General features: G+C 36.6%; 1 protein-coding gene across 1 annotated transcript; it reads right to left on the bottom strand.

Moving 5' to 3' along the window:
* Positions 1–837: 837 nt before the first annotated feature.
* ARV1 (ARV1 homolog, fatty acid homeostasis modulator) lies at positions 838–19,923 on the bottom strand. Its single transcript, XM_044673311.1, has 5 exons — positions 19,738–19,923; positions 7,776–7,895; positions 6,694–6,847; positions 2,252–2,476; positions 838–1,174 (listed from the first exon to the last, which is right to left on the bottom strand). The coding sequence occupies exons 1-5, from the start codon at positions 19,906–19,908 to the stop codon at positions 1,041–1,043; spliced, it is 804 nt and encodes a 267-aa protein (XP_044529246.1). The 5' UTR covers positions 19,909–19,923; the 3' UTR covers positions 838–1,040.
* Positions 19,924–20,156: the final 233 nt, after the last annotated feature.

The following is a 20,156-nucleotide window of genomic DNA, read 5'->3' as shown; positions in this document are numbered from 1 at the left end:
AAGAGAGGATAGGTTTGAGAGACAGAAGGAAAGAAGGAGACTCTAGAAAGGCAGAAGTGTGAGAGCACGTTTGGGAATGATTGGGAAAAGGATATAGGGAAGGAGGAAGAAGCTGATCTCAGCTTCAGCCCCATCCATCCATCCATCCATCCATCCATCCATCCATCCCATGTAGTGCATTCGCTGGTGACCTTGAAGTAGAGACTAGATGCTTTTTCTTCAGGAATATTGTAGGAAGAGGAATCCTGCTTAGGTACAGGTTAGACTAGCAGATCTATGAAGTTCCCTACAGATGAGTCTATGAATCTGTAATTGTAGGAATTCATGTTTTGCATCTCCTCAATAAAAAGTGGAAGGGGGGCAGCTGGGTAGCTCAGTGGAGTGAGAGTCAGGTCTAGAGACAGGAGGTCCTAGGTTCAAACCCGGCCTCAGCCACTTCCCAGCTGTGTGACCCTGGGCAAGTCACTTGACCCCCATTGCCCACCCTTACCAATCTTCCACCTATGAGACAATACACCGAAGTACAAGGGTTTAAAAAAAAAAAAAGTGGAAGGCAAGTTCTTCTGATGTGGGTAAGGAGAGGAGATAGAATTGGCAGTTTGAGCAGGAAAGATGTTTTGGAACAACTGTCAAAAAAAAAAAAAAAGGACAATTATGCAGTAGTGAGGGCTCAGTTAAGCCTACAAAGCATGAATATATCCTGGGTTTAATCAGGATGTTTCTGTAACTTTTCCCAGAAATGCTGTATGGCCCCAAAAGAAGAGAAAAGAAACCACAGGTGAATGATCCAGGGCAGGAGATTGACATGGAGGACAAAGCAGAATCAGGAACAAAGTCTTAGGCACAAAGAAACAACCATTTAATTAAATATCAAAATACAACCAGTGTTCCAGGAAAAGTGGCACTGTCTCTCCAATTACTTTGCAAGTAATGTTCCTTTATCTGGTCAATTTTTCATAAAAAAAGAATTCATGTCCACATCTAAGGCAGTTTCCTAAAAGTTAGCATCAGAGGGGCTTTTGTTATCTTCAAGATAAATCTTAAGTTTTATAGAAGGAACAATCACTTTCTACATCCCATCCCATCTTCTGGAAAGAGCAGACCGCACTGCTTTCTAATACTAATCCACTCAGGATGGCCAACAATGAATGTTTTCGATCGATGTTCAGGGTCACTGCAAAAGAAAAGAAAAGCACTTAGTGTGCTTACAAAGTTAATAAATTGGGGTTATTTAAATTATTTACAAATACTTTGTAGGCTTCAAAGGGGATACTAATATTGATTCTAAGGCAGAAGAATGGTTAGGGCTAGACAACTGGGGTTAAGTGACTTGTCCCCAGGGTAACATGGTTAGGAAGTATCTAAGGCCAGATTTGAACCCAGGTCCTTCTGACTCCAGGCCTGGCTCTCTATCCACTGAACCCCCTAGTTATTCCTTGTTCCCCCCCATCCCCCACCCCCCAATGTATTTGAAAAAAAAAAAAAGGTATTTGCCCTTGGCACCTGCATTAGACCCCATTTACTACTTCTGTTTTCTTCTTATACTTTTGAATATTTTTTTTAATGTCACTAGTATCACAAGGTTGAAGGAGCCCAAAATCTGCTTCTAGTGACAATATTGTCTTTTTGACCTCCCATAACTAGAACCAAATTAGCAGGAAACCCCAAATAAAAGGGGAAACCAGTAAGGAGATGTTAATGTTAGAAATAATATAAAGGTGAAAAGTAACAAAAGTAGTACTAAAGGTAACAGAAATGTTATGAAGGTTTATCATATAAACAGGGTCCCAGGTTATGAGCACTTCCTAAAAGAATAACTTTTGATTTCATCTACTTGATGTGGGTTTGTATAACAATAACAACAAAAAAATCAAGAAATACAAACCTATTTAACTTTTTGGGAATCAAAATACCTGGGGTCTTGTCTAACTTCTCCACTTACCACATGTTGCCAAGGGCCACTCATTCAATGTTTCTGAGTCTTTGTTTCTTCATTAGTAAAATGAGGGTAATACCACTTGCCTTACCTAGATTAGCTAACAACATTATTATACTGTTCATGCAGATACGTAAAAGTGCTTTGAAAACTGTATGAGGATTATGCAAATGTATGTTGGGGGTATTATTCTACGAAGGACCCTAGCATTCATTATGATCTTAAAGCTAAGTGCCCTAGATATATGAGATTAAATTATTTCTATGCCAGGTAGACAACAGAAATTGAGAAACAAGAATTGGAAAATAAGTCTACCTCTGATTGCTTGAGAATTTGATGTGAGGACAAATACTTTTATGAGTTTGAGGCAGAGAGGAGTGTAGTCGTGTTCCCAAATGACGGCCGGAATCAGTAGGAGTTTCCCATAGCTGGACAAAAGTAGTGCTTTCAGAAGCAAAATGAAATTGGACTTTCTTCTCAGTGTTGCAGGCTGGATCAGCCACAAGCCAGTAAAAATTCCAATAAAGAAAGCCATTTGTTCTATGAAGGAAATGAAAATGGAAAAGTATGACTCATCACATCAAAACCATATCCCACCTAAAAATAAACACTAATTCCAAAATGCAACTTATTAGAAGACTTCATGAAAAATATTTTAGCAGAATCCAACTTTTATTTTCTTTCTGGACCTGACGTTTCTATTTGTCAAACTCTGCTAATGTGATTTTTGAAACACAATTTAATTCAACTTGATTTATGTTTTTCCCTACTTATAGTAGTGAGAGAATTCAACTAGACAGCTGGATTCAATGAGTACTTGAAGTTTTTTCTTTCTTAGATTTTTCAGTTCTTATTTCTTCAGCATTTATAGATAATCTACAAAAGCCTGCCAATTTTTGATGTGAATCTTAAAAAAAGGAAGAAATAGGAGATAAGAGGTTTGAATTCAGAACTAGAGGATTCATTCTAAAGACAATAAATGGATGGAATCTGATTACATATGCTAACAGATGATTTAAAAATTTTCCCCCAAAACTTTATTAAACTTGAAAAAGTTCTTATACTTTTTTAATACCATTCTACTTAGATTTTATTTCTTGGAGTTCAAGGAAACATTATAATATGTAATAGGGCCCTTTCATTATGAAATCTCTGGTATAAATAATTCCAATGAAAGAGACTAGATGACTATCTGCAAAGAATGCTACCTGAAGGTATTCTTGGATGAGATGATGTCTAGGGTCTTTGAACTCTTATGTGACTCAAGGTTTGAAAACTGACTCTAGCACACATTTTTAGACATGGCTTATATGGAAAATTGTTTTACCAGACTTACAGCTTAGAAGTGAGGGCTTCATTCATTTGTTTATTTCTCAATGGGAATGGAGTGATAGAATATATTAATTTTAAAATGCTTATTAATTGAAGAAAATTAAAATAAAAATGGGAAGTTGGTTTAAGATACACTTATTAATTAGGCAAAATTTGAGCCTCCAGTGTCCTTATTTATAAAGTATATAAAATATGGTTGTTTTTCTATCCTGTAAAGGAAAAGCAAATAAGAATGTAGATCAGGTAACCTGAGTTCTTGTGCTAGGTCTAACACTAACCAGCCATTTGGTCTGGGGTTTATCATGTTTTATTTGTACCTTAGTTTTCTCACCAATAAACAGAAATGGTTGGGACTAGAGGGATCCTAGGAGCTCTTTCAACTCTAAAATTGTATAAATCTATGATCCTTTATAAGAAATATAAAACATAATATTAATGTTCTACTTTGAATTCCTTGGCAATAAGGCAAAAATACCGGTCTAAAGTGGTTCTAATAGGAATGAAAAGCTTTGAGTTTCCCTTTTTTAAAAAAAGTAATGGCCTCCAACATTTTTTTTATCTGTGAACTGATATTTCAGCTATATTGATTAGGCCATTTCAATGATATGTACAAACGGTATTAAAGAAAGAAAACACGGTATTTGAAATTTATAATCATAACTTTTAATTAAACTAAAATATATATATAATTAAAATATAAAATTATAAATTTATAATTGACTTTCTCATTATTTAAAGACTGAAGGGGATAATAATAAGTTTCTTTTGGAATAAAAGTATAGATTAGTCCCCATGTCATTATTAATTAATTCTTATTAAGAAGCATCCAATGTTGGCTGGTATTGTACTTTTTCTTGAATTAGATGGAAAACATTATTCCTAAATTCTATTACTGAACCTAGTTTTATACTAAGTGCATGGCACTGTGCTAAGTACTATGGGGATATAAAAGCAGGATAAGGAATTACTCTTGGCCTCTAGAAGATTATGACCTAATTGTGAAAAATGCCATTTTTTTTGTTGCTGAATCATTTCAGTCAGATCTGACTGTTTGTGATTCCATGTAGAGTTTTCTTGGCAATGACATTGGAATGATTTGCATTTCCTTCTCTAGCTCATCTGACAAGTGAGGAAACTGAGGCAAACAGGCTGTTGCCCAGGATCAAACAGCTATTAAGTGTCTGAGTTCAGTTTAGAATGTGATTACACATTAAACAATTTAATAACTGGAAAATGTTACGTACTGAATTTAACTTCCAATATGAATAATACAGAATAAGTGATCCCACAAGGGTTTAAAAGTTTCCCATTCTAGAACTAGTTTAGTTTACCTTGCTTAGCTATTGATACTTGAGAAAAAGAAATACTGAGTTAGGATGTTTGCCACTAGTAACTATCATGAGGTGGTTTAAAATTATGATAGTTGTCCTCAAGTAAAGCAGAAGAGAGGACATCAGTCACTGATACGCTGTTTTAAGTTTTGTCTATACAATAAGACTAGTGATATCATCTGCCTCACAGGGTTTCAAGAATAAAATGAGATAATGTAAAATGCTATGCAGACCTTGAAGCACTATATAAATGTTAGCTCTTATTCTTATTAACACTATCAGCTATACTCAGTAAATGAGGGACCTGGATAATATTAGTTCGTTAACACATATTTAGGTCTCATTAAGAGAAACTGATTTTTCTTCAAATCTCCAAAGCATTTATTAGGAACTCAAAAAAAGATATAGGTTATCTCTATTTATAAGAATATCCATTTATTTATTTATTTAGTTTTAAACCCTTACCTTCTGTCTTAGAATCAATACTGCATATTGGTTCTAAGGCAGAAGAATGGTAACGGCTAGGCAATGGGGGTTAAGTGACTTGCCCAGGGTCACACAGCTAGGAAGTGTCTGAGGCTAGATTTGAACTCAGGACCTCCTGTCTCTAGGCCTGGCTCTCAATCCACTGAGCCACCCAGCTGCACCCTATAAGAACATTTTTACACACACATTTACTCATGTGGCATGAAAGAAGATGGAGCCTCTTGTATCTGGAGTGATGGTTTCTCAGTCAGTTCTCAGCTGGGATTCCTGTATCCCTGTTTAGAATTTTTAGAATTTAGAATAGAACATTTAGAATGCTGGGTGCTGAAGGTGCATTTTGCTTTGGACTGGTCAGGATTCAAGGCCAAAGGTCATAAAGGCTACTGATTACTGGTCAAATAGTTTTCCTAGGCCACTATAGAGCTGAGTTTTTAATCTAACTTCTAAAGATGGAAGAAATGCCCAAATGATCCTTTTAAATATTATGCTTTATCCATCTGTCAACACAAAGTCAGGCCTGGCTGGTGGAACATCCCTTTTTGTTATGGTGATATTGTTCTGAACTTGGAATAAGGAATACTCGGTTCAAATCCTATACCTGGCATTAACTAAGTTTGTGACTGTGAGAAAGTTATTTCACCTCTACAAGTTTGTTTTCTCATTTGCAAAACAGAGATAATATCACCTGCAAAACCTCCTTTATAGGGTTCAAATGAAATAATGTGAAAAGCTTTGCACATCTTAAAAATAAGTGCTACATAAATGTCATTTATTGAGACAATAGCACTCAGAGAGAAGAATGCCTGGGAAGAATACTCCCACTGGCCAAAGTGAATATTTACAGAAGTAGGGCATATGTGATAAACATATATTTACATGTATTGCAAACCTGTTTAGTTTATCCAATTCTTTTGAGTTGGATAACTGGTTGCCAAATTAATAAGATAGACTGAATTAATGAGATATATTATTATAATAATGACAAATGTATTATGGTACTTCAAAACATTTTCTAAAAGCCTTTTGATTTGATTGAGGATGATTTTTCCCATTTTGCAAGAAAAGGCTGCTTTTGTCAAAGTCAGAAAGCAGGTCACTGGCAGATGTCAAAACTTAATTTTTTAAATTAATTAATTAATTAAAAAATATTTTTCCATGGTTACATGATTCATGTTTCAGAACTTAGTCTTGACCTCTCCATTCCAGTTCATCTGACCACTTCATTATGAACTCAACAGCCCATCTCTCATCTCTGTATCTTTGCCCTGTCTGTTTGTCATGCCTAGCATGCGTCTCTTTCTCACCTTTGCCCCTTGGAATCCTTAGCTTCCTTTAAGGGTCGGTGAAGGTACTGTTTCTCATGAAAAGTTCCCTTGTTTCTAGCATTCTTGTCCTCCTTACACTCTTATATTTACTTACTTAGTATATAGATTATATACTCCACAAAAGAATGTAAACTCCTTGAGGGCAGAGATAGTTTTGTTTTTGAATCCTTAAGTGTCTAGCACAGTGAACAGAGTAGACACTATTGAATTTAATTGATCAAGTCTCTCTGAGGTTTTAATGAAGGTTAATACTTTGTTAGGAATATAAAGGATGACTTCTTACCTAAAGAAGCTATTGTAAACATTCTATAGAAATCCCATTCTTTGGCATATCTTATTATGTCATCAGGGTCAGTGTGCTGGCTTGAATCTTGCAGATGCAACCACCTCAGATATGCTTCACAAAGCAAACAAAATATGCAGAGCTTCCCATGGATCTGATAACCAAAAACACCTGGCACTTAAGTCAGGTAAAGAAACAGCCCAAACGTACTTAACATTAAGACAAAAATACCACAAAATATTTATTTTTGCTAAGGAAGTTCCAACTTAATAGTGGTTTAAACTCGGAACTGTCAAATTAAGAACCTATTTGCATTCATCCTTAAACCATTTCACTAATCAATTACGTGATTTGCAAATGCTTTTTCAGTTCCTTTCATAGAGTAGAAAGCGTGAAATTGTGATATGTGTACTGGTGGGAAGAGAAGTAAGAAAACAAGAGCAATGTAAACTTTACTTGGTATCTTACATGAGCCATTTGTACTGATTGTAAAATTTCTAATAAAATTAGTTCTAGTTATAATCTAGAGCTTGTGTGTTATAAAGTGAGAGAGACAAATTACAAATGACAAATCAATGGAAAATTCCAAAGTATAAAACTACTGTAAAAATAGAGAAATCAGGAAATTGGGCTGATCATTTAATATGTACCTTATATGTGCCTTGTCTATAAATCTTTCCAACCTTAAAGATTTCCACAGGAAGAAAGGATCAAGCCTCAGCTTGTAGAGGAGATGCAGTCAGATAGCCCATAAAGCATGGACTTTTCTCTCGTCATTTTAAACCACAAAGATTTTCTAATAGTGACCAAACAACTCTGTGACTGCTTTACTACTTTGGCAGTATTTGCTGATCTAAATTGTTAAACAGATTTGAAATCAATAAATTAATGGACCTCAGAAAAACCTTTGTGAAGACTTTCAAGAATAAAAGGTATTTTTCTATAATCACATACATTTAAAAGCAACCAGGTAAAGATAAGTGAAATCTGTACAGGGTAAGTATTGCATTCATTTAAGTTTCCTATATATTTGAAACAGTTTTCAAATGAAGAAAAAAAAATGAGAAAAATGTACAACTTACATTTATCTTAGTATTGAAAAGAATATGCCTATAGGCCTGTGCTTTACATAAAATGGCATTGATCAGGATGATAACAGGATCATACTCGATGTACTTGTCCACAGGCTTCTGGCAAGACTTCTGAAATGTTTCAAGATAAGATTATGTCAGAACAAGTAAATCACAAAATGAAATCTTAAAGATTTAAAAATATGTGTACTATTCTGGTACTGGAAAATAAGGTTTTATTGACATTTTCACTAATAAGTCCCTCATTTTAATTAAATATATGTAATCACAAAATTTTTTCTAAATTACATAGTCTTCCAGGCTAGAAATAATATTTTAGCCTCAAATTCAAAGAGCCATACTAAAGGCTGACATCAGGCATAGTTTCATGAGCAGCCAGAGTAAAGAACTACTTGTCAAGTATCTGGTGTACCAAGAATGACTTTCTCTGTCCTTAGGCAAATCCTCTGAAATCAGACATTATTAAGACTGTTCTTAAATTCTTCTCATCCTGGTAAACCTGACAAGAGTTTGAGCTTTGCTGACACAAAGCCTTTGTGTAATCAAATTCAACTCCATATTATCAACAAGATCTACTTTGTTAGCAATGGTGGAAGAGTAGGTAGAAAGGGAGAAGGTGGCAGGAATCAATTACATTAATTTAGTTGTTGCCCCTCCAAAGCTGAAATCCTTGTCCCATTAAAAGCTAGCATGCATATAGTGCTTTAAAATTTGCAAAGCACTATATATTCATCTCGTCTGACAATATTAGCAGCTAGCATTGATATAATGCCTATTATGTGCCTTATGCTAAGTACTTTACAGCTATTTTCACATTTGATCCTCAGAATAAACTTGGGAGGTATGGGTTATTATTATCCTCGTTATAGAGATGAGGAAATTGAGGCCAAGGGGGGGGGGGTTAAGTGACTTGTCCATGACCACATAGCTAAGTATCTAAAGTAGGACTGGAATTCAAGCCTTTCTGATTCCAAATCTAGCACTCTGCCCTCTATGCTACCTCGCTGTAGTTATTGTGTCTTTGTATTACTAGAGAAATGGAATAATTTAAACATTCTTTTTTCTTCTTTCTTTTTTTTTTCTTTCTTTCTTTTTTTTTTTAAACCCCTACCTTCCATCTTGGAGTCAATACTGTGTATTGGCTCCAAGGCAGAAGAGTGGCAAGGGTAGGCAATGGGGGTCAAGTGACTTGCCCAGGGTCACACAGTTGGGAAGTGTCTGAGGTCAGATTTGAACCTAGAACCTCCCATCTCTAGGCTTGGCTCTCAATCCACTGAGCTACCCAGCTGCCCCCTAATTTAAAAATTCTTGCCATAAATGAATCCAGAAGACCAAAGGGAGTTAGTGGTACCTAGATGGAGTGATGGCTCATGAATTCTCCATGTAAAAGCAAACAGTTTATGGAACTGACTTATCATGATTCCAAATGCAACCAAAAAAACATCCTTTCCAAGGGTACATGGGATACCTGGTCATTGTATGTTACAATGTTCTTAGCATTAAAAAAAGACCACCATTGAAGTCAAATGTGGTAGAGGACAAAGAAATTAAGAAATCTTACCAAAAAGGTTCTCTGTTTTATTCAACATATACTGTAATACCCAGTGGCTTCAATGCTATGATGGATTTGGGGGAAGATGGCAAAAAAAATGTTTTAGAAAACATGATGCAGGAGTAAGAAGTGAAGAGAGGCTAAAGGTTTGCATAGTGTACATAAGATTCACTAATATATCATGAGTACGTACTTTCTTTAAGGAGAGAGTTGGGAGGTAGATGTGAACACTAAGAAATATATTGCATTTTAACAGATAAGCACAGATTGTTCAATAATGTGAGAATCAGCTGTCTATTTACAAGTACACCCACTGGTTCAGTGGAAGAAAGAACAATATTAGTACCAAATTAAAGGACGTAGTTTTCACATAAGGTAAGTTCAACCTGTTCAAATGAGACAAGTAGTGGGCTGATAAATGGGAAATGAATAAAAGAACAGACTGAACCACAGACTCTCATTACTTTCTAAAGGAGTTTAACTAAAATATATCAATTGCCATAATGAGGAGACCAAAATAATCTAGGAACTGTCTCAGCCATTTAAATTTATGCTTCATTAAGAGAAGCACAGGACATTAAGTAGTTGTGTTGTCCACTGCATTAGTCAGACTGCATTAGGAAGATTGTGTGTTAGACCTGGGAGTCACATTTTAGGAAGGGCACTTGTAAATGGGTAAGTATCCAGAAAAGAATAACCATGACGGTGAAGGGTCTCAGGTTCATGCTATATGAGGACTGGTTGAAGGGGCTGGGGAAATATAATTTGGATAAGTAAAGACACTGAGGTAGGAGACCAAGTATCTAAAGGGTTGTCCTTTGGAAGAAGGATTACACTTGTTTATTCTTTCAAGGCAGAACTACAAGCAATGAGTAAAAGCTTCAAAGAGTCAAATTAAGATATGATGCAAGAAATATATTCCTAATAATTACAGCTACCCAGAAGTATCCAATGGACTACTCAGGAGGTGGAGGCCTTCAAATAAAAACTGAATAACCACTTTTCAGGTATGTTGAAGAGAGGATTCTAGTTCACATATACCTGGTATAGATGTTCCTTTAGGTCATTTCAATACTAAGATCAAATGATTCTGCCATTCTTGCCAAGAAGAAAGATAGCACAGAGCATTTGTAGATTATTACAGAGGAACATGACAGGAGACTGAGGAGCAATACTTTATAAAGTAAGAAATAACTGAGGTATAATAAGTCCACAGGCTGTTTAGGGACAGACATAACTAAGTCATGCCATTCTTGGGATGTTTTAAAAATGGAACTGAAAGGATGACAGTAAAAAGACAAAAAAGGAGAAAAGATCTGTTGAGGTTTCTATGACAAAAACTCTTTTCTCCATCAGCATGAGGAAGTAGGATGGGACTGAAGAAAACAAATAAGGGAAAAAAGTGTAACTTTATCAAGTATACAGAGAATTGGATGAGCTAGAGGTAACACAATTTTAAGGGAGTTAATGTCTGGATTCTTAAGATATATGAAAGAAAGGATACCAAAAGTTGTTTTGTTTGGAAATCATGAGTCTTATTATTAAAAAATAAAAAGGTGACTGAGAGAATATTAATAATCCCTAGTCTATATGTTACCTTCTTTACAAAAATTTTATATGAATAATTTATATAAACATGAAGGGTATCCCTAAGGAAGATAAGAGAAATAATAAATAAGCATCTATTAATGCACTTAATATGTGTCAGGCATTGTGGAAGTTACTGGGACTACAGAGACAAAAGTCAAATGGTCCCTGCCCTTAAAATTTTGTTGTTGTTGAGTCATATCTGACTGTGACCCTATTCGGGATTTTCTTGGCAAAGACACTGGCATTGTTTGCCATTTGTTTCTCTAGCTCATTTTATAGATGAGGAAATGGAGACAAACAGGATTAAATGACTTGCCCAGGGTCACACAGCTAGTCTGAGGTTGTATTTGAAACAGGTTTTCCTAATTCCAGGGTCCAGTGTTTTATACACTGTGCCAACTAGCTGCCCCCAAAAGCTTATACTCTAACAAAAAGGATAGCTTATATAAACTTATGTATATACAAAATAAATTCAAGATAATTATTGGTGGGAGGAGAGCACTAATAGCCAGAGGGAATCAAGAAAAGTTTTGGGGTAGAAAATGACATCTGAGTTGAGCTTTGGAAGAAAATTGGGATTCTATGGAGAGTAAACAGAAAGGAATTCCTAGCCTGGGGGTGGGGTGGGGGACAAAAATTATATAAAGGCATAGAGGTGAGTGTTAGGTCAGCAAAATTAGACCACATAGTTTAAGAAAGGGAGTAATGTCTGATAAACCTGGAAAACCGGGCTTTAACTGCCAAACAGAGGGGTTTCTATGTGATCCTCAGGGTCAGAGGAATCATGGAATTTCAGAAGAGAGTAATGTTGTTAGCCTTGGGATTTAGGACTATTGCTTGAGCAGCTAATGGAGACAATGAATTGGAGAGCAGAGGGACCTAAGGCACAGCACACATTAAAAGGCTACTGCAATAATTATTCAAGTAAGAATTGATGAGGGCCTGAATTAATGTGAGCAAAGAGAAGAAGATGGAAATGAGAGAAGTTGATGAGGAAAATCTGACATGATTTGGCAACTGACTGGATATGCAGAATGAGAGAAAGTGAGAAGTTGTGGTGACTGGAATGATGGTAGTGCCCTCAACAGAAACAGAAAAGCTTGGGAAAGGAGTGGGTTTTAATGGAAAGATGATGAGTTGTTTGAGGGTTTGAAGGGCCTGTGAGAATAACTAGTTTAAAATGTCCAACAGGTCACTGATGATGTAGAACTGTGACTCAGGAGGGTTTAGGGCCGATTCTAAAGATCTGGGAGTCTTCTCCATACAGAATATAATTGAATTCATGGAAGCTGCTGAGGTCACAAAGACTGAGTGAAGAGAGAGAAGAGAAAAGATGGTCTTCTCCAGCCCACTACAGTTTTATCATTATGCAATCGATTGAAAAATGTAGAGACAAAATTACATTGAACTTTTTGTTGGTATTTTGGAAATGCTTGATTTGGGAGAGTAAAAAAAAATCTGCCTTAAAGATTTCCTGTTCTCCTATGCATATTGTAAAATTATATAAGATTTCTTGACAGAGCTAACAAGATAACTTTTTGGGGACAACCCTCTCATTATTATCAAGTCAGGCATAAACAGAGACATATGTTTATTTGCTGCTGTCCTGTAGGAGTAACAGAGCAGGGTCAGTGTTTAAGAGGGACTCCTATAGATTCTAAAGTCTTTCATTTGCTGTTTGTGGATGATGTCCTGAATGCATCAAGTCCTAGAACATTTCAGAGGTTCCTAAATGAGAGTCATAATTACTCAAAGCTTGAAGCTACTATCCATCCACATAGGAAAAGCCAAAGGAATGAAGATGAGCTATTATCCAGATCTACTGGCAGTTGGACAAATTCACAGAACTGATCCATCAGTATGCATATCTTAGACATGCAGTGGAAAATAAACTGGATCTAGAATTACACATGAAAGAGAGTGAGCAGGATTTTCTTTGGGAAATTTTGCTATAATGTTAATAACCTCAAATTCCTTCTTGAAATAACTATCAATCATTTTAACACTGATATTCTTCTGGTGATATTGTATAGCTATGAGTTAAAGAATACTAGTCTTTGAAGTACTAAACTGCAGATCACCAAAAGGGCAATGGAAAATATGAAGATTTCAGCACTTTATCAATGTAGAATTTCACAAGACAAGCAGTATATGATAGTAAAAGGTGGGCCACTTTTGTATGAGAATGAGAGATAACAAATGAGTTTGTTATTCTATGCAATTTCAGCTGGACTAGAGGAAGGAGTTGGGTGTACAAACAAGTTGAGGAGGACTGGATGGATTTTATCTTTGTAGAGAGTCTGAAATACTGAAGAATTAGGTAGGAGACTGAAATAAAGCCTTTATCAAGTCATTATTTTTATAGCAAATAAAGTGAAAATATTATAACCTATGGTTTCATCAACAAAGTGTTTTCTGAAGGCTACAAGGAACCCACCTTAAAGTAGCTGTTATATGATTTAGGGACAAGGCTTTCTGAATCTCAAACCTGTGTGAGATTCTCATACCTATAGTTGGATGGGAAAAGGAGTCTCTGGTATAGTTCCAATAGTCATGGGCTTATCAGAGAGGAAGGGAAAGTCTTGTTCTCTCCAGCAATATGGAACTTTGGAAGAATGCCTTTGAGTGTGGGGCCAGGGTGGGGATTCTTGGCTGCTCTAGAATGATTTGAGGAATTTTGATTAATAAAAGGGAGAACTTAGCTTTTCCAAATCAAGCTCCAGGATACCAGGGCTAAATGAGTGATTTGGGGGAACTGCTATAAAAGGAAGACAAAATTTGGAGCAGGAGTTTTGTAGAGAATCCTAATTTATTGAAGTGACCAACTTTACTGAAAAAATTTATATTTTGCTCATTTCATCAGTAATGAAATTACATAGAAAATGAACAACTCCATATACAGTAAAGTAACAATTTTAAAATCTGATAGAATGCTACTGAAACTTTTGAAAGATTGATTTAGTGATAGGTGAAGAGTTGATGAATTTGCGAACAGATTGTAAATATGGATTTTTAATTAAAATTATATAACTGAGGGGTAAGATTAATAATATTTGACCCACTAGGTCTAAGAGCATCAGAACAGGATCTAAGAAAAAGTTGATTTGCTAGAGGAAAAAAATTAAAAACAACAAGAAGTTAAAGGTCCCAGTTGAATGAACTGAATGAATGAAGGCAGATGAATTATCACTTTGATTTTTATCTCTGTAGTAACAGAGATATAAAGGTACATGATATAATAGATAAAACACTACACTAGGAATCAGGAGAATGGACAGTCTAAGTAAGAAGCAGAATGGCATAGTAGATAAAATCAGAGTCAGGAAAAAGTGTTCAAATCTTGCTTTGTAATCACCAGCTTAGTAATCATAGGCAAGTCACTTATACCTTTTAAACCTGTTTCCTCATCTGTATAACAAGGGAAATACCTGTAGTACTATGGTAACTGTGAGACTCAAATGAAATAGCTAAAAAGCTCTTTAAAATTTTTAAAGTGTTATATAAATGTCAGGTATTATTTATTTCTGACTCCGACACTAACTAGCCCGGGGTATTACAGTAAGTCACCTACCATCTCTGGGCCTCAGTTTTTTCATCTATAAAAAGAAGAGGTTAGACTAGATAATCTCAGATATTATCTTTTAGTTACAAGATTATATGATTTAATGACCAGATAACTCTAGAACTACTAGAAATCTGACACTCAAGGTCCTATGCATAGCACATACAGCCCTTTATTCTCCTTGCTGCTAATGCTGATAACCTTTTTTCTCTCATTTTATGACAGAGGAAAACCAAAGATGACTATAAATCAAATGGCTGATCTTTAGCCAATTATATTCCTAGTCTATGCTGATAACCTTTTTTTCTCTCATTTTATGACAAAGGAAAACCAAAGATCACTATAAATCAAATGGTTGATCTTTAGACAATGATATCTCCAGTCTATGAATGGAGATTCTAACTTTTTAAACTGAGGAGGAAGGATAGTTCCTGGAGATGAAGGAATAGAAATGCTCTATTCACAGGTACCTATGTCATAACTCTGGGTAAAATGTGCTTTTTTTGTTGTTGTTTTTAAATTTCTGGGTTGTTGGAATCAGTGAAAAATCACCTATGATTCTCTCATTCCTCTCTATCTAAATTTTCATTAAATTCTTTTCTTACCTTTCTTTCCTATTATTTCCAAACATGAGTATAAGCAGAAAAAGACATATATGGGAGAAAAGTAAAACCATATGAATTATGTAAAACTCATTTAGGAATGATTTCTGTGACTGGTAGAATTGTTTCTAGCTTGTTTGCATTAATCAGATTGTTTCTAAGCAACCTCCTATAGTATAGGGATCATTTGCACACTAGGGTTCAAATATCTGGCTTCCTTTACTTCAAACTGTTAAGGGCAAAAGAGCACATTCATTGTCTTTCTCCTCAAACCCTTTTCAATTTCCTAAACAATCATGATGATGCTTTTAGAACATATGCTGACATTCAGAACACAATGTTTTGGAGAAACCTTTTTTTGTTCACTCTCCTCTTCCCACTTTCCAGCTTTCTTGGCCTAATCAACCTAAAACTAGAAACTTTAGCTCGATAAGAAGCCAAACCTCACCTTATGAGTCAAACTAATGAGAATTTCAGATTTCCTTCTAAATATACAAGTCAGGCTACATACTTCTAGGAGAGGAAATAAGGAAAACATGTAAAGACAAGCTAGATGGGATAACAGCCAGCCAGGCTTCTTAACAAAGCCAAACAAGATAAATATACTGAAAGGGGATTTGGATGAGCAAGAGGTGATATACAGGGAATGAAATGAGATAAAGTCAGTAAATTGTGGGAAAGAAGCCAAAGGGTGGGGCACGTATGTACCACTTATTTCCTGTGATTATTAGGATGCTTCTGATTCTATTTTATTTAGAATAGCTACTTTCTAAAGCATGGATTCCACTGACTGCCCTCTACCCCCACCACTCCCCAATCTACTTTAACAAGGACTTTGGGAGAAGCAGGATACCTAAAAGCATTCCAGTCTTCCATGTCAGAATTTTAGTAAATCTTAGCTGCCCAGATACTCTTTATATACTATCTTTTTAAAAAACCTTTATCTTCTTCCTTAAAATCAACACTGTGTATTGGTTCCAAGACAGAATGGTGTGAGGGCTAGACAATGAGGGTTGTGACTTGCCCAAGGTCACATAGTCAGGAAGTGTCTGAGGCCACATTTGAACTCACCTCTTCCTATCTTTGGACATGGGTCTCAAAATTCACTAGCTGCACCCAATTTTTATTTTTAAACCCTTACCTTCTATTTTAGAATTGATACTAAATATTAGTTCAAAGGAAGAAGAATGGTAAGGGCTAGGCAAAGGGAGTTAAATGACTTGTCCAGGGTCACACAGCTAATAAGTATCTAAGGCAAAATTTGAACCTAGCTTGCCATTGCTAAGCCTGACTCTCTATCCACTTGAGTCACCTAGCTGTCTACTATATACTAGTTTAATTGTAACTTAGTGGTGTTTCCTAAGCAATGACATTTCCACTGGATAGTGATTAGTCAGCAGGTAGTCAACAAGCATTAGTGCTTATTATGTGCCAGGCACTGTACTAAGTAATAAGGGAACAAAGAAAGACGAAAATATGGTCACATATTTTGCCTGGCACATAATAAGCACTAATACTCTGTGACTCCAGGCAAGTGTGGCATGTGGTGACTGTGTACACTGAGAGAAGGGGACATAAAGAACAGATGTTAGGATGATAGATATGACAAGACTTGGGATGACAGGAGGTGTGGAGTTGAAGATGACACTGAGATTTAACTGAGATGGTAGTGCCTTTGACAGTCAAAAAGAGTTCAAAAGAGTGAAGCATGAAGGAAGGATGACAATGAATTCTATTTTGAGCACACTGAGTTTGAGATGCTAATGGGACACTTAGTTTAAGAATTCTGAGAGGCTGTTGGTGAGGGGAAATCAGCTCAGGAAAGACTAAGTCTGGTTTTGTAGATATGGAAATCACCTGCATTGAGATGATTATTGAATCCATGGGAGCTGATGATATCACCGAGTGAGATAATAATAACAGTATTTATATATAGTGCTACGCAATGTGCTGTATGTATATTATCTCATTCTCAAATTTTTTGGCCTTAGAAGCCTTTCACGTTCTTAAAAATTAATGTAAACTTTCTCAAGAGCTGTGAGTTATAGATATATCAATATTTACTACATTATAAATTGAGATATCTCAATATTATTATGGAAACAGTTTTGACCTCACAGGCCCACTGAAAGGTCTTAGGGACACCCAAACCATACTTTTGAGAAATTTTGTTAAAGAAGGAGTCCCAACAAAGATCCTTGGGCTGTGACCTTGTTTAAGTCCAGGATAAGAATGGTCAGATGGTAGAAGAAATAAGAGAGTAGAATCACAAAAACCGGAGGAGAGAACATGTAGGAGATAAGGGTGATTGCTATTGTTAAAGACTACAGAGAAATCAAGAAGAATGAGGATTAAGAAAAGCCTATTAGATTTAGCAATTAAAAGATTATTGGTAATTTCAAAGAGAGCTGTTTCAGTTGAATGATGAGGTTAGAAGCCAGATTACTTAGGGTTTAGAAGAGGAGAAGGAAATGGGAGCACTAATTATAGGGTGGCTTTCTCAAGGAGTTTTAGTTGATCAAGAAAGGAAGGAGAGATATTGGACAGTAGTTAGTGAAACATCTCCAAAATATCCAACTTTTGCTATATAGTTTGCACTAGTATGCTAAAGTGAGCTCATTATATGTTCTCCCTCATGGGAGAATAACCTTATTTAAAAATTAGACCTGTAACATACTGTGATATAACTCATTACATTATAAACTAATCCAAAGATGCATTTTGCAGAGCTCAAAAAGTTAGCAGAAAACAGTTTTTGAAGGATGTAAAGATTTTCCAGGTCACAAAATATAATGCCAAAGGTCAATAACCACAGATTATAACATTATTAGTAATTAATTGTAAGCAACAATTGAAATGCACTAGTCTTTTCTTTCTACAAAAAGCCTTTTTTTGCCTGTGCTCACTATTTTTTTTTTAATCGTTTAATCAAGCCAGTTCAAATTCATTTAGTTGGGAACTCAATTTATCTATAGTATTTCTTCTATCAATTGACCAACAAACATTTATTAAGTGCCTATTATGTGCCCTGCACTATGCTAGGAGTTAAGTATACAAAGAATGAAACAAATCCTACTCTAAAAGATCAGATGGCAAAAATTAGGAGTTCAAAGTCTGCTTATATGAATTTTAAAAGGATAATTTCACCTCAATTTTCTGTCTTAAAGGAAGAGAGAGGTTGTCTGGGGGACCAAATGTGGGTCCAAATATGGACTCAGAGCAGATGGTATCTCCTATGACACCTTCTTTTATTTGACCCAGCTAGCTTGAAACCCTTCTTCCTTAATACTCTACTATACACTTATCACAGTCTAACTTGCAGCATAAGGTGGCACAGTGGATAACGGGGCCAATTTGGGAGTTACAACCCATCAGAACAGTCATCACAGTTCAAGTTGCCTCACTGACACTCTTGGCAAGTCACTTAACCTCTCAAAGCTCCAGGTAATTCTTTAACACTTAATTAAGACACAGAATAACTGAGGATCTGCCTAGGGAAGGGAGTTTCCTTCAGAGGAGCTGACAGGACCAAGGAAATCACAGGCCTGGACCATAAACAAAAAAGCAAACAAAAACCCTTATCAAGTTCGTTGAGAGCAATGGCATATCTCTTGTCTTCCCAGGAACTACAAAGTGTTTTGCACAACATAGTATATATGCCTACTTGATGAAGGGGGGCAGAAATGTCACAAAAGAAACCTCCAAATTTCAAAGACTACTTCATTATAGTTTTTTCACAAAGCTATTTCACTGATAGTTTATACAGATTATCCCAAAAGTAACCATAGTTTTTGTAAAGCTTAATTGGAAACAAGTGAAATGCTTTTTTCTCTAATAAGTCTTTTAAGTAAAGCTTGAAACTGTACCATGGCTTTTGGGACACCCTATTTAACTCCAGCAGCATCTTAGTCTTTCTACTGGGAGATGGTCATGGACTATGGAGGCTATATCGGGTGAAATTTGGACATAAAAGGAGAGCTGAAAATTAATTGTCTCTGGTAAGGCCTCTAAGAGTAAAGGCTTTAAAGGTTTAAAAGGAAAACAAACACACAAATCTACATGGATATAAACATATTCATATACATAGAGACATACAAATATACAAATATATATTTGAGGGGGTCAACGATCCCTCCTTTACACTACAAACTCCTGGAGGGCAGAGATTGACTTAAAGGTGGGGGTAAATTATTTTCCTGGGGCATACATACATAATCACATCCGAGCCCCATGATAACCCAGTGAGCTTAGTACCTTACAGGTATTAGCACTCCCACCGTTCAGAAGGGGAAACTGTGGAGCAGGAGAGGTGAAGTGGGATGCCAGAAGCAGGATTCTAAGCCAGATCTTCTGGCATTTTTATCCACTTCAAAATAAACAACGTAGTTCTAAGAGAAGATTCTGCACGACTCATTACGCCTGGGGTGGCGGTGGAAGGGTCTGCAAACCCAGTCCTACCACCTGCCAAACAAGAATACACAAAAGGTGCCTTTTGCTTTGCCTTTTACCTAGGGCCACAAGGTTCTCCACTAGTTACTACACCTAGCCCTTCTCCACTCACAACATGCCTAACCTCCCAAAGAATCCTTCGCACTCCCCGCCCTCCCCAATACCCTCCTCCGCTGTCCAGCTGAGCCAGGGACTCACGCAGATGGTTATTTTCAGCACCCCGTGGTTGTAGTCCCTGTACAGTTCTGTTGCCTCCTGGTTACATTCGATGCACCGGTAGAGGCATGAGGCCGAGTGGGCATTGTTCGTTGCTTCTCCCTCCGCGCTACCCTTCCCGGCCCGAAGTCCGCTCCGCCCGCCGGTACCCATCTCTAAGGCCCGCGACACCGCCCCCTGATTCAAGGAAACCCAAGTCAGTCCCTGACTTCCTGGTTTAGGGACGAAAGGGGCGGGAGAATCTGTAGAGAGCGAACGGTTACGTCGCGCTGTACCTCCCGGGAGTAGTAGTTCCATTGTCCCACTCTGACGGCCCATGTGGGCCAAGCCATGGACTACAATTCCCAAGAATCAGCACTCATTCTCTTTTCTCTCGTCCCACCTCCTCACGCCTCCCACCT

This window comes from Gracilinanus agilis, chromosome 4 (assembly GCF_016433145.1).
Source record: "Gracilinanus agilis isolate LMUSP501 chromosome 4, AgileGrace, whole genome shotgun sequence".
NCBI classification, from domain to species: domain Eukaryota; kingdom Metazoa; phylum Chordata; class Mammalia; order Didelphimorphia; family Didelphidae; genus Gracilinanus; species Gracilinanus agilis.
The sequence above is the reverse complement of the archived record's forward strand: the minus strand, read 5'-3'. Positions and strand labels throughout refer to the sequence as shown.